Source organism: Pavona decussata, unplaced genomic scaffold (genome assembly GCF_977016875.1).
Source record: "Pavona decussata unplaced genomic scaffold, jaPavDecu1.1 SCAFFOLD_14, whole genome shotgun sequence".
In the NCBI taxonomy this organism is placed as follows: domain Eukaryota; kingdom Metazoa; phylum Cnidaria; class Anthozoa; order Scleractinia; family Agariciidae; genus Pavona; species Pavona decussata.
The window spans coordinates 1,135,001-1,151,963 of record NW_028145437.1 but is presented as its reverse complement, the minus strand read 5'-3'; the positions used below and the strand labels follow the sequence as shown (position 1 = coordinate 1,151,963).

The 16,963-nt window shown below is 41.9% G+C and overlaps 1 protein-coding gene, 1 long non-coding RNA gene and 2 pseudogenes across 2 annotated transcripts in view; 1 reads left to right on the top strand and 3 right to left on the bottom strand.

Annotated features, from left to right (window-relative positions):
- The window catches only part of LOC146487634 (uncharacterized), a 59,761-nt gene that overhangs the window by 33,632 nt on the left and 9,166 nt on the right, over window positions 1-16,963 (top strand). The window lies entirely within an intron of this gene.
- On the bottom strand, window positions 710-7,309 carry LOC146487637 (uncharacterized). The gene is made up of 2 exons (XM_085128983.1): window positions 5,103-7,309; window positions 710-5,004 (listed from the first exon to the last, which is right to left on the bottom strand). The coding sequence occupies exons 1-2, from the start codon at window positions 7,273-7,275 to the stop codon at window positions 710-712; spliced, it is 6,468 nt and encodes a 2,155-aa protein (XP_084985109.1). The 5' UTR covers window positions 7,276-7,309.
- On the bottom strand, window positions 15,069-15,892 carry LOC146487636 (52 kDa repressor of the inhibitor of the protein kinase-like; annotated as a pseudogene).
- The window catches only part of LOC146487635 (uncharacterized), an 858-nt pseudogene continuing 225 nt past the window's right edge, over window positions 16,331-16,963 (bottom strand).

Here is a 16,963-nt window from a genome sequence, read left to right as displayed (position 1 = left end):
TTCCTTCTTCTACCTCCTTCCACGTCGCATAGAAATAAAGGGCATGTCTGTGATAATATTTTGCTGTTTCATTATAGCTGCTTTTTCTTTCCTATATTTTATGCTGTTTGTGTTTGGAGGCATCCTCCTGATAATTAGGTGTTGTGTCGCATATTTCTAGATTATCCGTTTTTTCAGACTGCAACTAAGATGACACGACAACTGCTATACAAGCGTTGCGGCTTCTTCTGTTTTTAACTGTTTCTCTTTTTTTCTTACAGGTTGTGTAGATGCGAATGTAAACCAGCCGTAAATTTCAACGTTTATTTCGACACGAGGCACCGTGAGACAAACTCGCAATTCCAGTTACACCGATGGGCCTTAATAAAAATCAACTTAACTGCCGTACAAACCGTGAAAACTAATAAACCTTAGTGAACTTAAAATTGAGGTAAAAACTCGGTGGCCCTCGTGGTAAACATTAAAGGCCACCTATGCGCATGCCCGAAACTAAATGTCTGCGCAGGGGACCCAGCTGGGAAACGCGAAGCCCAGCAGTAACATGGCTCCCCAAAATGTCCAACATTTTCTACAAAAAGGAACTAATCTTTAGCAAACACAATGTCAATGTTCCATGCTTAGTGAAAACACTTAAAGTTTCTTTCACTGTAAATCTCTTTCTTAACAAAGTTCTGGCTCCTCAGGCTCCTCGTCGGGGAATCCCGGTCTCTCACGCTTCTACAAGCAGCACAAGCTTGTTAACAGGTCTTTCCAGTCTGGATCCATTACTTGTCAACACTGTCACCGAACGTACTTGGTCCTGATCATCAAGGTGAGCTTCCACCACTTTAGCCATGGGCCATCTGTTTCTAGGAGACTGGTTTTCTTTCAACAACACAACATCTCCGACCTGAAAATTTCTTCGTGGCCGAATCCACTTGTTTCTTGCTTGTAACTGCTGCAGATATTCTTTACACCACCTTGACCAGAATTCTTGAGCCATATGCTGTGTACGCCGCCACATCTTTCTGCAGTACATGTCTTCTCTCTTGAATTCTCCAGGCGGGGGCAGCACAAGTCTTGTCTTTCCTGTAAGCAGCATACTTGGTGATAATGGTGGTGCAGAATGTGGGTCGCTGAGGGTCTCCACTGTCAGAGGTCTGTTGTTGATTGTGTATTCGGCTTCGCAAAGGAAGGTCCTCAACGAGTCTTCGTCCAGACGACTACCATGTTCTCTGATGAGACCATTCATGACATTTCTGATTGACCTGATTTGTCTTTCCCAGACACCACCAAAATTGCTAGCAGATGCAGGGTTTTTAATCCAATCGATGCTTTCCTTAAGGAGTTCCGCTTTGATCTCCTGGTCATCCATTTCTTCAATAGCTTTCTTGAGTTCTGCTTCTGCACCAATGAAATTTGTTCCTCTATCGCAGCGGATTTCCCTAACTGATCCCCGTCTACAGATGAAACGTCTGAGTGCATTTATAAACGAATCCGTTTCCAAAGAATCCGCCACCTCTATGTGTACTGCTCTACTTGCTAAGCAAGTAAACAAGGCTCCGTATCTCTTCACGACAGATCTTCCTCGTTGGACGTGCCAAGGGCCATAGTAGTCGACCCCACAATAGGTAAAGGGTGGCGTTGGCTCTACGCGAGACTTTGGCAAATCTGCCATTTTCTGTTCTCCTTGGGTCCCTCGAAGGTGACGACATGTCACACATTTAGAAATAAACTGCCTGACCATCGCATTTCCGCTAACAATCCAATAGCCATAGGAACGAAGCTCATTCAAAGTTATCCCTCTTCCACTATGATGTGTTCTTTCATGAACATGGCTGATAATCAGTGAACTAATGTGGCTTGACTTTGGTAGGATCACAGGGTTCTTTAGAGTGGGGGGCAGATTGGCCTTCCGTATTCTTCCACCAACTCTCATAACACCATCACTGTCTAGAACTGGATCCAACATGCGGAGAGAAGTTGTCTTCTTAAACAGGGCTTTCTTTTCTTTGTCTGACTTACGACTACCATAGACGACTTTCTCTTGAACGTCTTGGAGACTTTTAATTTCTGACGGGAACTCATTTCTTTGTACGTGCTTTATGATCTCCATTTCTGCTTCTTCTAAGTCAGCTACGTTGACTCGTGTAGAATTGACATCCTTACGTCCGGCGGGTCCTTCATCAGATGCCAAACCGCTGGACACTTTTCTCTTGGCTAGGACTCTATCTCTCAGATGTCTCTTGTATTTCAGGCAAAGTGCTACAGCCATCTTTGCTTTAAACCAACTGGAGAATCGTCGAAGTCTCTTGACAATATCACTGCTCTCTTTCACCGTGCTAATGTTAACCTTGACATTTTTGACTTCCGGGGAATCTGGATCCACGTGGTCTTCATACGTTTCTTCCTTCAGCCAGCTCTTTGCAGGTTCTTTCAGGAAGTCAGGACCCGTGATCCATGCCGCCTTCTCAACAAAGTCCTTTGGAGACATACCTCTCAACCCTTCGTCAGCAGTATTCAATGCAGTTTCCACATAGTGCCATTGTGAAGGAGTAGTGTGCTCGTGGATAAGCTGAACTCTGTTAGCTACGTAGGTATGAAAACGACGAGATTCGTTACTTATAAAGCCTAAAACGACTTTACTGTCCGTCCAGTAGTAGTCCTTTATGCCCTCATACTCCAATTCATCCTTTAACTTGTCACCAATATTGACAGAAATTGTGGCAGCGGCCAATTCCAATCTTGGGATACTGACTATCTTCTTCGGTGTTACGCAGGCCTTTCCCATAACAAACGACACATGTACCTTCCCGCTCTCGTCTTCAAGTCTCAAATATGAGCACTGTCCATACCCACACGTCGAAGCATCGGACATACAGTGGAGCTGTGCCGACACAATCTTTCCGAATTCTGCGGGTTTGAAACTTCTTGGCACTTTTAAACTTTCAAGTAAGCAAAGTTCATTCCGCCATTTTTCCCACCTGCTTTTGGTTGCATCGTCAACGGGTCCATCCCAGCTGTTAGACTGACAGATGTCTTGTAATATCTTCTTTCCAACAAGTACTACCGGAGCGATGAAACCTAAGGGGTCGTAGATGGAACTAATCGTTGAAAGGATGCCTCTACGTGTGCAAGGCTTATCCTTAAGTTCAATCCTGAAGTTGAACGTATCTGATTCGATGCACCAAATAACTCCTAGTGCTCTTTCAATGGGCAACTTATCTTGGCCAAGTGTAAGGCTCTTCACATTCTCTGCTCTGTGCTCGTCAGGAATTGAGTTAATGATGCGTTCAGTGTTGCCCACAAACTTAGTCAAGTTGAATCCCCCATTCCTGCAAACTGCCTTGACGTCCTTCGCTAGATCAATAGCTTTGTCTTCGGTGCTTGCAGATTTTAGGACATCATCCACATAGAAGTTCCTTCTAAGGGTGTTGGCTACCTCAGTTCCATAGTTGTCTTCGTTTTCGTCTGCTGTACGCTGAAGTGCATAGTTGGCACATGCAGGAGACGATACTGCCCCAAAAAGGTGCACAGTCATACAATACTCTTCGGCTTTCTGCTCCAAGTCTCCATTTGGCCACCACAAAAATCTGAGGAAACTTTGATCCTCCTTTCTAACTCTCACTTGAAAGAACATCTTCTTGATGTCCGCCATAAAGGCATACTTCTCCTGGCGAAATCTGGTTAGCACGCCAAGGAGGTTACTTGTAAGATCCGGTCCCTGAAGAAGCTTGTCATTCAAAGACTGTCCTTCAAATGTGGCCGAACAATCGAACACCACTCGTACTTTCGACTTCTGCGGATGATAGATCCCGTGATGAGGAAGGTACCAGGTTCTTCCAACCTCATCTTTGAACTCGTCATTCACCTTGCGAGCATATCCTTTGGAGATGATATCAGCCATAAAACTGCAGTAATCCGCACAATATCTGTCATCGGCCTTCAGACGCCTTTTTAGGCCAGTCAGACGCTTTTCTGCTTGTGCATAGTTGTTAGGGAGCTGAACGTTCTGATGCTTAAATGGGAGGGGCATCTCATAATGCAGGTCATCGAGATGAACAATGCCGCTCTCCACCGTTTCGCAGAACTTGATGTCTTCACGTGACATTGCTGTCCCCTTTTCTCGTTCAGAGAAGTCCAACTCGAACATCTGACTAACTGCTTGTGGAATTATCCGCTCCTTCACCTTTCTCTGTGTGACTAGATATCCCCGAGGGATAATTATAGTATCTTCAGGGCTAAGATTGATTCGGTTGCATGTAATCTGGCTACTCAGCTGTGGATTACAGAGGGGCCCGTTGACATACCATCCGAGGAGTGACCGAACTGCGTACGGGTCTGAATCTTTGCCGTAAACGATTTCTCTTGGACGTAGGGCACTTGGGCAATTCAATCCAATAAGCAGACCCACTTCGATGTCTGCCATGTAGGGGGGTATCTCTGCACTGATTTTCTTCAAATGAGACATCTTGCAGATTACGTCAGGTCGAGGTATTTCATTGCGGTCTGCTGGAATCACATGCCGCGTAAACGTTCTAGGTAGGTCCAAGATCACGTCCTCTTCTTTAATGTTGGCTACCACCAATCCTTCAATGGCCTTTGTGGTAACACTGCTCGTTCCGTGAATCGTAGTAAGGATAAGGTCAGTGTCATTTCCCTCAATGCCAAGCGCCTTCATTGACTTCTCAGTCACAAATGTCCCACCACTGGCGTTGTCTAGCAGTGCATAGACCTTTCTCTTCTTTGCTGGATCACTCTTGTGAAACAAGTGAACTGGTAATATGCCCATGTTGATAGGTACATCTCCAGCTTCCGTGACGTTACAGATGGCAGTGCGGTTGCTGCTAACCCGAGGTTCAGCTCCAGGTTGATTATCACTGTCGTTGCTGATCTTCTTCGCCCAATCGTAGTCGTGTAGCGATGTGGGGTGTGGCCTCTTGCAAGTCTTACATGTCTGCCGCTCCTTGCAGTTTTTGGCAATGTGCTGATCACTAAAGCAACCAAAGCACAGTTTCTTCTCCACTACAAACTCCCGTCGCTCAGTTAGAGTTTTCTTTAAAAATCATTTAGGTTATGAGGCCTTTTGCATAAGGAACACGACGTGGACTGCTCCTTTCTACCTTCCTGCTTTAATCCCGTGGCAAGGCTTGTTCCTTTTCCTCTGCTACGTGGCCTTCGTCTGAATTTGACATGAGTGCCTTTGTCTATCTCATCATGATGAGGTTTGGTAACATTTTCTTCTGAGAATACAGGATCTGTGGCAAGCTCAGCCTGTTTGCGGACAAATTGTGAGAACTCCTCAAAGTCAGCTATCCTTCCTTTTTCAATCTTGGTCTTATTGTTCCTTTCAGTCCATTTGCTTCGTAGATGCCTTGGTAACTTTTCCCAAAGCTGTCGCAGTACATGAGCTGTGTTCAAATCATCCATGTGAGACATGCCTTTCATAGCAGACTTTGCTTGGTCCAGAGCAATAGAGAAATTTTGGAGAGCTGAGCCATCGTTTGCTCTGATTGGTTGCCATGAAGACAGTTTTGTGATGTGAGCATTTGCAATCTTGAAAGGATCTCCAAAGTGTCTCTTTAGCAGTCCCTTAGCTTCTTTGTAGGATCCTTCTGATTTTCTCTGAAGACAACCATTAATAACTTCTTTAGCTTTACCAGAAGTGTACTGACCCAGAAAATACAGCCTTTCACAGGAGTCTTCAACCTTTGATTCAATCAAAGACTCAAAGGCAGTCATAAATGCGGGAAATTCCATACCGTCACCGTAAAACATTGGAGGCTCAGTTGATGGAAGAAGGCTCCTTGCTTGCTGGGAAACCATAATTCGAGACAATTCCGTCTGCTTTCTTTGAATGTCTACAATATCTTGAAAGGTGTTGTCCTGGACTGCCAAGGGATCAACAGACAAACTTGTTGAGCAACTTCGAGGGCTATAAACACGCTGGGGTGTCTGTGGGATCCCCTGTGATTGATCTCTGATAGAATACACAACTGCACGCCCGTCTACGAAATGGGGTTGAGTTGATGAAAGATGTGCACTTGTGGGAATTTCAGTGGGGTTCACTACACACCCAGGAGTCACAATGTCTACATGGGTTTCAAAGTCAAAGCCTGAATTTCCTGATCTGCATGCTGTCATTGGGCTTGTGTAAATGGGGCCTGTTTGCTCTGTAGTATATCCACTAAGAGGATTTGCTTTAGTGGGGTACTGGTGCCCTGAGACATGATTGCCAGAAGAATGTGCTGGAAGAGACTTTGAAGCAGGTTCTAAAATTGGAATGGCGTTTGATGAGGATGAACTAGTCACCATTGCTGCCGTTGTCATTGTTACAACCGACCCTGGGGTTGACAGGGAGGTAATGTTTGTATCCTTCATAACGTTGGCTGGGAGTTGACTGGACACTGGGAATATTGGAAGCTTTTGTGTCTGTAAACATGTAGGTGTGGAAACCCACTCTTCACTGTTCATTTGTTTATAAATCCTTTCTTCTTCCTTTGCCTTAGCTAGACTTTTCCTAAGCTCCAATTGTTCCTCGGCCATTTTCAGTGCTTGTTTTTCCTTCAGAAAAGCTGCCTCAACTTCTAACGCTGCAACCCTAGTCTTGGCTTTTATCAATTTCGCATTAGATGAAAGTGACGACAAATTAGAACGTCCAGAGTGATCAGACTTTCTAGAGCGATGAGACTTGTTAGAAGCAGCAGAATTTAGTTCAGCAGATTGAAGCTCTTTCGCCTTAGACAAATATTCACAGACAGACTGTTTAAACTTAAACACATCTCCATCATGAACTTCATACCATGAATTAGCACTGGCAATATCTGATTCATTCTCTAACACTTCGAGGAAATTATCCTGAGCAACTTGTAGCTTGACAAGTAAATTGTTTAAACCTTCCGTTTCAGATGACACAAACTCAAAATTGTTAAGATCAACAAGAAGAGGCTTCATTTTGTTTATCTGCCTAGTCGCGTGGCGAAGAGCCACCGTTCTACGCTCTTTTAACCTTTGTATCTCGTACTGTTTACCTTTATCCGTTGTAATTTTCTTCCTTGCGCCCGATTCTAACTCCGCGGCACCATTCTCCGTCGATTTCTCCTCAATATTCAGTGAACCTTGAACCTTAACTGAATCATGAAGCCGTATTTCTGATGCCGCATCCGTCGGTGGAGTGTTAAGCGGTGAAATGGCGCGAAACGAAGCCGTGTCAATTGAAGGCGAACGCGAACGATAACCTTTGAAAATTCCTTCTTCACCATAAGCCATTGTAGATTCCATGTTTTCGTTTTCCATGCCCGTAACTATCCGTGAAAGTTGCAATAGGAAAACCAAGTAAACGGTATTTATCCTTGTAAACCACACATCCATCGACAAACCATGCTTGAGGTCGAGTTTTTACTGTAGATGCGAATGTAAACCAGCCGTAAATTTCGTTTATTTCGACACGAGGCACCGTGAGACAAACTCGCAATTCCAGTTACACCGATGGGCCTTAATAAAAATCAACTTAACTGCCGTACAAACCGTGAAAACTAATAAACCTTAGTGAACTTAAAATTGAGGTAAAAACTCGGTGGCCCTCGTGGTAAACATTAAAGGCCACCTATGCGCATGCCCGAAACTAAATGTCTGCGCAGGGGACCCAGCTGGGAAACGCGAAGCCCAGCAGTAACAGGTTGTTATCTCTTTATAGGCATCAAGTTGATTATCAGCAACATATTTCTGAATATCCTGTGAATTTGTCTTTCATTATGAAAAAAAAGGCCAGCTTAGAGACTACCTGACTACCTCTTGCTGATTTGTTTTCCAGGATTGGAGCTTTTAACTCTTGCTGTAGTAAAACTAAGAAAAAAAGGATCACATGAAAGAGGCCAATTATCAGTTGTCAGCGTCTGGCCAGAGGCCCATATATAAAAATAACACTATGAATAAATAAGAAGCCCCTTATATAAATAGTCTCACTTAAACAGCGACTATGACAGCCCCTTAGCATAACAACCACTAGATGTAACAATTTATAACCCCCACACACAAGGATTTAAACCCTTATGGTTTAATTTATAACCCCTGAATAAAAGGATTTATAACCCGCAAACATATGCATTTACAAATCCTGAATGTACGGACGGTTCGATTTTCCAGGGTACCCTTGGTATGCCACAAAAAGTGACAACTTTTTAAACAAAATGTAACATTAACTCAAAAGGTACAACTTGTGATGCAAAATGTAACAATTTCTTTAACGCATTGTAACAACTTTCTAATGCAAAATGTAACAACTCTGGTCTTGATATATAAAGGAGATTTTGTCTTCTTGTCAAGGTAAACATCTCCTGACAGGTTAATTATACTAACCTACAGATCACATGATCAGTTCAAGATTTTCTTTTGTCGAATTAAAAGTTCTGTTGTTTTTGAAAAAATTGTTTGCGTTTGTCATGCCAATTCCATGTCTGTCTGTTCATGCTCTAGGTCGGGGGGGCAATTTGACTTACTTAATATTTTTAATATCTTTTGCGGGGAGGTGGCGTGGCCTAGTGGTTAGTGCGCCGGAATCGTAATCCGGAGGCCCCGGGTTCAAGTCCTGCTCTGACCACTTGAATTTGTTTCACCATAGCCGCGTTCTCAAATCCAAGGCCATGCTCTGTAGATACCCAACTGGTTTGCCTCCCACCAGTTGGGATTTTTAACATGTGTTATGTTCAGTTGGTGTATTTATTTCACTGATTTTGGCGTCCCCAATCAAACAACGGCAAAATTTGCACAGCATGTCAGAAGGGATCAACAATAACTAACACTTGTCAGCCACTGTTGGAGACGTTAGTCAGAAGTTACATGACTTGGGAAAATTGCTTATATTTCCGTTATCATACGTGGTAGAAGTACGAACCTTGGATGCCCTGGTCCATATATTTGTGATTTGAAAAAAAAATAAGCTAGTAAACTGACTGGATAAACTATAACATCGATAAAGGTAAATGATGATTTCTGGAATGTAACAACTAACAAGGTGTCAAAAATTGATAGTAAAATAGGAATGCTAAACACCATATTATAACGTTTTAAGGGTAAGCCTTATCACTGATATTTGTCACCATAGTCATTCCTTTTAGTTCTTCCAATACATTCGCAAGATGCTATACCAGCCAAGTCGTGATGCAGTAAGGCTTAGCCATGCGTGCGCCTACTTAACGTGATTGATTATTTCACACAGCCGAATAACTACTCCACTTGCCTTTTCTTTCATGAGCATAATTTTTTGCATGCTAAGGTGACAAGTATCAGCGATGTGATTAATTTTTGGTATATATATATATATCTTTGGTAGTGGTTCCTTGTCAATAATCTCTCTAAAGAACTTAACATTGGGTCGTCACACATACTGGAACATTTCCAGCGTCTGTATTATGAGGGCTCTAGGACGTCTTGGTTTAATACAGGCACTTGGTCAGCTGAACCTAAAAATGATGAACGGTGTGGCAATGCTGCAGTGTCGTTTACTGGAGCTTCACTCAAAGGCAGGTACTGCCTCGATCTGAAACCGGCTGTTCACTGATTAATTCTTGGGCATGGCTGTGCTCAACAGTGGCCTCAACGTTAATGTTGCTTGTTCCAGACAATGAGTATGATGGTTCTTGGGCCACGTTGTTTGTAAACGCTGGTATTATGTCTGATTCTACTGGTGTATCCTTGCTATAAATGTCTTGCCAAATGACCTCTTTAGTCCTAAGGGCGTGGTCTCACCATGTCTTAATACTTATCCAAAGGCACATCCCATTCTTCTGTGTGGGAGTTACCTGCTTGAGCTTCAAGATTCGGTTTTTGGCCAAAATATATTTCGAAGGGTAATTTCCAAGAGAGTTCCTCCTTTGGGTCTTGGTTCAGTGCCTGGGCATAAGTCGGCAGCCCCTTCAACCAATTGATTCCAGCCTTTCTCATAACAAGAAAACCAAACCTGAGTTTTTTTAATGTTCTGTGAGCTCTCTCTTCTTTCCCTTGTGACTGAGCATGGTAGGGGAAACCTTTGATATTTCTATTTCGAGGGCTTCACAAAGACAAGACACTGCACCATCAAATTCCGTCCCTTGGCCATGTTGTATTACATGAGGAGCTTCATGTTCCCTGTAAATATGTATACGTTCACGTGCTAAATGAGAACTTAGCTTTCAATCCTTTGGGACCAGCCAGTGATAGCGACTGAAAACGTCCATGACAGGCAGCACATACCTGAAGATCTTGCCTTTATACTTGGTACGCAATTTCTTCATGTCCACTAAGTCGACTTGATGTCGTATCTGAAGATCTTGTGAAAAACTGAATAGCTGTTGACTATTTTGTTCTTGGTGTTTCAAACATGTTTGTACACGCCTTAATAGACAGTACAGTATTGAGGAATACAATTGTTTGCCTGGCCTTTTAAAGTTGTCAGAATAGGATGTACTGTAGATGATAATTCCTTTTTGTCTAGAGATCTAGCCGTTTTGTTCAGTTTTGTACAGCTGTCATTGTCATTGACCAATTAATAACTGGACTTTAATTTTGTGATATCTGAGTTATTATTTTCTAACCATCTCCGGTGGTGGCTACCACTTACTGGACACAGAAAACAAAAGAATATGTTACATTTCTAGGCGGAAAAGTGATCGCTGTTAAGACCAGTGATCTCTTAGGAGTGAAACAAGTCAAGAGAGATTTTGGAGTATTATTTGAGAGGCAGAATGGGAGGTAGTCGCTTACCGGAAGTGAGTCCCTATGAAAGAGTTGCCTGTATCAAAAAGAATCATCTGGCTAAAAAGTTCTTACTTGTCAATATTTGTTTGATTGATGTTGCTGCTGATGTGTGTTCCATGTGTGAAATATCGAGACTGTCAACGTCGTATGTTCAGATATCGATGCGACCGATGTGGATGCTGCAGTACCCATTGACTCTGAAGTGGGAGATGGTAGTACATTCAGCGCCTTCCACCCTCTCACCGAGAGTGATGTATGTGCTCTCATTCAGAAGTCAGCGAAGAAGACTTGCCCCCTGGATCCTATGCCAACCTCACTGGTTGTTGGTTGTCTCGACGTGCTCCTCCCTGTCATCACACGCATAGTTAATTCATCGCTGTCCTCGGGCTACTTCCCTGCTGAGTGGAAGGTAGCCCTTGTAAACCCCCTTCTAAAGAAGGCTGGTCTTGATCCGGTGTTCAAGAACCTACGACCTGTTAGTAATCTTCAATTTCTATCAAAACTGACAGAACGCGCTGTATTTGATCAGACGTGTAATCACATGATGAATTTTGGCCTGTTTCCCCTTTTTCAGTTTGCATATAGAAAATTCCACAGTACTGAGACTGCACTCCTAAGGGTCCAAAATGACATACTAATGAATATGAACCGCCAGCATGTGACACTTTTAGTTCTTCTAGATCTCAGTGCGGCTTTTGACACGGTACACCACAAAATCTTACTTCATCGCCTACATTCAAGTCTTGGCATCACAGGAACGGCTCTGAAGTGGTTTGAATCGTACCTTTCCAACCGATCTCAACGCGCGTTTTCAGGGGGCTGTCTCTTTGACAGTATCAAGTTACCACATGGTGTCCCTCAAGGCTCATGTTTGGGACCCCTGCTATTTACCATCTATTCTAGCAAGTTATTTGAGGTGATAAAAGATCATCTCCCTGTAGCACACGCATAGGGAGATGACACACAACTCTACTTGTCATTCAAGCCTGACACCTCATCAAGCCAATCTGAAGCAATTGAAGCAATGGAACTCTGCATAAAGGCAATCAGAGCATGGATGACTACTGACAAGTTAAAGTTGAATGACGACAAAACTGAATTCTTAATAATTGGTACACGACAACAGCTTAGCAAAGTTCATATCGAGAAATTATCGGTCGGTGGTGTCAGCGCGGCTCCTGTTATTTCTGCAAGAAATCTTGGAAGTTGGTTTGACACCAACCTCAGTTTAGTGACGCACATCACTAACACATGTAAAGCTGCTTTCTACCATCTGCATAATATAAGACGCATCAGGAAGTTTCTTACGATGGAGTCTACCAAGGTGCTAGTGCATGCCTTCATAATGGGACACATTGATTATTGTAATAGTCTCCTCTATGGTTTACCGACCACTCATATTAATAAGCTGCAACGCGTGCAAAATGCAGCTGCCAGGCTGATTTGTTCAACTCCACGCTTTCGCCATGTTACTCCCGTGTTATTTTCTTTACATTGGCTACCAGTCAAATTTAGAATTGATTTTAAGATTTTAATAATTACTTTTAAAGCCATACATGGCCAAGCACCTGACTACATTTGTAATCTCGTTAATGTTAGGAATTTTTCCACGTATGGTCTTCGCTCAAATTCTGAACTTTTATTAGTACCACCATCCACGAAAACGAAGAAGACACTCGGTGACAGGGCTTTTACTCCTGCTGCACCATCACTGTGGAATAAACTGCCGAGCGCAATAAGGGACGAGGATGATCTCACATGTTTTAAGTCCAAATTGAAGACATTTTTATTTAGAGTTGCTTACAATACGATGTAAGGACTGTAAGAATTGTAAATAACTATTTTTAATTAATTATTTTTTATTTTTTATTTTTTTATTTTTTACATATACAATTTGTTAGGCGCATTTGATCATATACACATGCTAATTTGCGCCACACAAATATTAATTATTATTATTATTATTATGTCACGGAAATGTTCTCAACCAACAAGAGTTCATCCGCAATGGCGCTTTGTCCATAATAATAATAATAATAATAATAATAATAATAATAATAACAAATTAAATTTGCGTTAAAATTATAAAATATTTGTAAAGTGCTTTACAATGTTAGCATGTATAAAAATATAATTTTAAAAAATAATAACATATGATTAAGACAGATGGAACGCTTATTTAAAAAAGTAAGTCTTTAACTTCGATTTAAAAACAGTCAGAGTTGGACTTTGTCGTATTTCACAAGGGAGATTGTTCCAGAGAACTGCAAGGAGTCTCTGACGACGTACCATGTTTTAAAATCGATGCAAGTATTTCATCAGTCAAATGAAGCGACTGCTCCTTCTCCATGGTTTCTACTGTTACTGTGAGGAAAAGGCCCACTTGGCACTTTTCTGCCTTCATGTTCCCGCCTTTGTGGCACAAATGATGCTGAAGTCTCCTAAGATAACATCAACATTATTTGTCCTGAGAATGTTGTCCATGCACTCAGCATATTGGGTTGTGTTAGAATCGTTTATTTTAATCTTTGGTTGTTGTGTACATTATGCCATTGATTGCTGGAAAATATTGTTTTTGCAGGGCATTAATATTTTGTTTTAGTACAAATAGCTAAACTTGAATATTTTTCAGTAGGGTGGTCTTGTCTGTGCAGTGCATAAGGGTGTAGACTTTATCCGATTGTATTATCTGAGTGGTAGGATAATAGTTGAGTTTCTGTAAGGACCAAGATGTCACATTTTGTGAGCCTTTTATCGTGCTTGAAATCAATGCTATGTTTCTTAGGGAACGTACATCCAAGAGACATACTTGAAGGTTTTAAGCATCACTTACAGTGGGCGAACTAGATGGAGTATCAGCTTGTTGTCGTAATCTGTCGTATTCTGCATGTACTTTTGGATTGGCTATAATGTGTTTGTTTTCCAGTTGTCCAATAACTTGCAATCCTTGTAAAGATCTTGCTCCACTTAAGGCTACATAAATTTGTCCACAGTTGAAATGGTTTTGCCTATGCAGGTCAAAGCACACTACAATCTCATTAACTGCCGATCCTTGAACTTTGTGTACATCGCAGTCCCATGCTAGAGTGATAGTAAATTGCATTCTTTGTATTTCTGGAGAAGATAGTTTCCCAGGTCTGACTTTAATTCTAGTTAGTACTGGTTGACTTGGTACAGGAGCATTTTCTCTAGCATATTTATCTGCCCATTTTTCTATAGCTGTGATACCTGCTTGGGAGTCATCAAATTTAATATATATAACAGGTAGGTAGGTTGCCATTATTTATACACGATGTATATTTAAAGCTGAAAGCTGGTGGGGTCGTGTACAATACATTACCACATTACCTGAACGAGATCTGTATTTCAAAGTTATAGTTCCAGTAGTCACGTACAGTATAACTGTATGGGGAGGCACAAATCGTTCAGATGACTTTGATTTACTCCAACGACTACCAGCAAGGGTCATTTTTAATTTTTCTAAAGACTTACCATCAGTGGAAGCTCCTGCCAGGGCCAAATGAACTAAGAACTTATTATAAGCACTCCATTCACGCCAAACTAATTTATAAAATGTACCATAATGACTCACCAGCTGGTAAGTCCGCACACATTTCAAAATCACAAGCCTCATATCATTTAAGGAACAGCCTTAAGCTGAAAATCCCTCATTTCAAATCAAATACATCAAGAAATCCTCAGAATCTTACAGAGGCACAATTCTGTGAAACCTCTTGATTAGATGCAGAATGGCGGACAGCGTAAACAGCTTCTGTAAGATGATCAATAGTCTTACCTTGGTCAAGGACATTGACTTTGCGAATATATACTGCAGAAGAATGACTAGAATGTCCATTAGTATGAGTTTTTAGTTATATAATGTCAATAATTAGGTACACTATTAACTGTAAATTTTTATTTAAACTAGATTAGACCTTACATTGTAAATTTTTAAGTCTTGTTTTGTAATTATTCTTCATGTCTTCACCCCTTCAGGCCCGGATCCAGGATTTTGAAATGGGGGGTGAATTTTTGTAATAATGTAATAGAACCAAAGCCTGGTTGAGGTGTTCGAGGTCTGTGCATCAGCACGATTGATTTCCGATGAATAATTAACATTTTCGAATTTTAGGCGAACACAAATGCCAATTATATTATTTTAGATTTGTAAATTCATTTGCGGATTTCTAAACCGGGACGACTAATTTCTTGTCAAAATAGTAAATAGCTTTTGGTGCCTTGTTGCATTTGAATTGTTGCTAGTCTTTATCAAGAACAATGAGAGTTTACCGTGTGTACATTGATTCCTTAAAATATGCAATCATGAATACATTACCCACTAATGTCGTCGTTATTTACTGCCCAAAAAGTTATTCTTCCGTCATCCTTCAATAGAGTTCCATGAATGCTCGGCAAATGCTGTCTGTCTCCAGAGCAACCATCATGTTACCGTGCATGGCGATGACGGACAAATCAGAGAGTCTGTCCATGGTCATTGTCGGGATCTCAGCCAGGTGTGGAGTCTTCGGAGACAGGAGAATGGCCTTTCCGCCTTGGTGCTTCCAATAGGTAAGACAGCCAGAATCTTTAGCAGCTCACGTATATTGGGGACGAAAATACTATCTGCATGGCTAGCTGTAATGGATGCAACGGATTCATCTGGCATAGCTTAGGGAAAACAGCTCACTTTCAAACGCTGCAGGAAGCGGAAGAATATGCTCCCATTTCTCTTTCAGAACGTTGAGAAGGCTAGTTACAGCGTTTTCATCTTTTTTGCTGTTACCTCTGGCACGACAGCACACAGCTAATAATGAGCTCGCTTTTGGTGGCTGAAACAGGACCTCAATTCCAATGAAACTATGCCTAAAACCGGTATTGCGACAGCGCACTTCCAATACTCCCTAGCCGTTTCTGCTGGAGTGGCACCCGTACGATTAACACATGGTCGCTCTTCAGCCGATCCAGTTAACTCTGAAAGAGGCAAAGCTTTCGTCTGCAAATGCTTGAACCACGTATCTATGCCACTCCGAATGTCAGTATAGGAATTCATGACCTCCACTTTTTTGAAGCCAAAACAGACTTCTATGAGGCGACCTTGGAGTGCACTAACAAGTGGTCTCATTGGTTCCAGCATGTCCATCGCGCATACAAAACAGAAAATGTGCCCAAAGCTTCTCATTGTGTGTCTCAGTCCATTTGCTAATGTTCGAGTACCGACATACCAATCCCATGGCTCCTCGCCTGGACATAAAAAGCGCTCATCCTCCAAGGGAATACATATTTCATCTAGGGTAGTGACTACAAGTTCGTATAGATCGTAGATTTTTTCAAACGTTGAGTGACGCTCAATCTATCTTGTTTTGCACAAGTTTTTCAATTTCCGTTTTTTGGTCTCACCTTTTCCCAAGAAGTCAATAACGATGTCCAAACAGCATTGTCTTTTTGGAGAGTTGTCAAAAAACCTGTACAATTCACGGCAACTGTCCATCATGTTTTGTATCGCTCTTATTTCGAAAGCATGACAAATTGCAAGATTCAATGCATGCAGGGAGCATCCTTGATAGTCAGCGTGGGGTGCACATTTGGCGATTTTGCCTTGAACACCTTTTGCTTGAATTCATGGATGAAAATGGGGACACTTCTCAAAACATTGACAAAAGTAGTGACGAATTAAGTTGGCCATTACTGCTATTACTTCGTTTTGGATGGTCTTACTTGTATAGCGGGCATTCTGTGGGCCATGTTCCAGGTGATCCTTGAGACCACGGTTACTTTTAGCTAATAAATGAATGATGGCGATAAAGTTGCCTTCATTGTCGGTAGGTTCTTGCGTAAACTGTATTTTGTCATCTGTGTCCTCCAAAAGGAATCTGCTGCACTGCGCATAAGCAAGCAGCATCGACAATATGGGGCAGTATTACCTCATTACTTTTAATATTTTGATTTGTTACTTTGTTTAATTGAACAGCTATACGGTTAGCAATGTTTTGCAACTGGGTTTTGCGTACAATCCACATTCTTCTGCTTTCTTGTGGTAGTCTGCTGATCCATGGAAATCAAGCTTTTCCTTTGACTTGCTATAATTCTTAAAAGCTGATTTAACAAATGCCCCCAACCCTGCGTCCTTCTCTTTTGCAGTTAAGAAAGGCAGACACACTTTGCACCATCCACCACAATGCAAAGGATTGGCACTATACGCAAGCCAATTTCGCTGTTCTAGCCATTTTGTTTGGAACTAAGTGGTGACAGT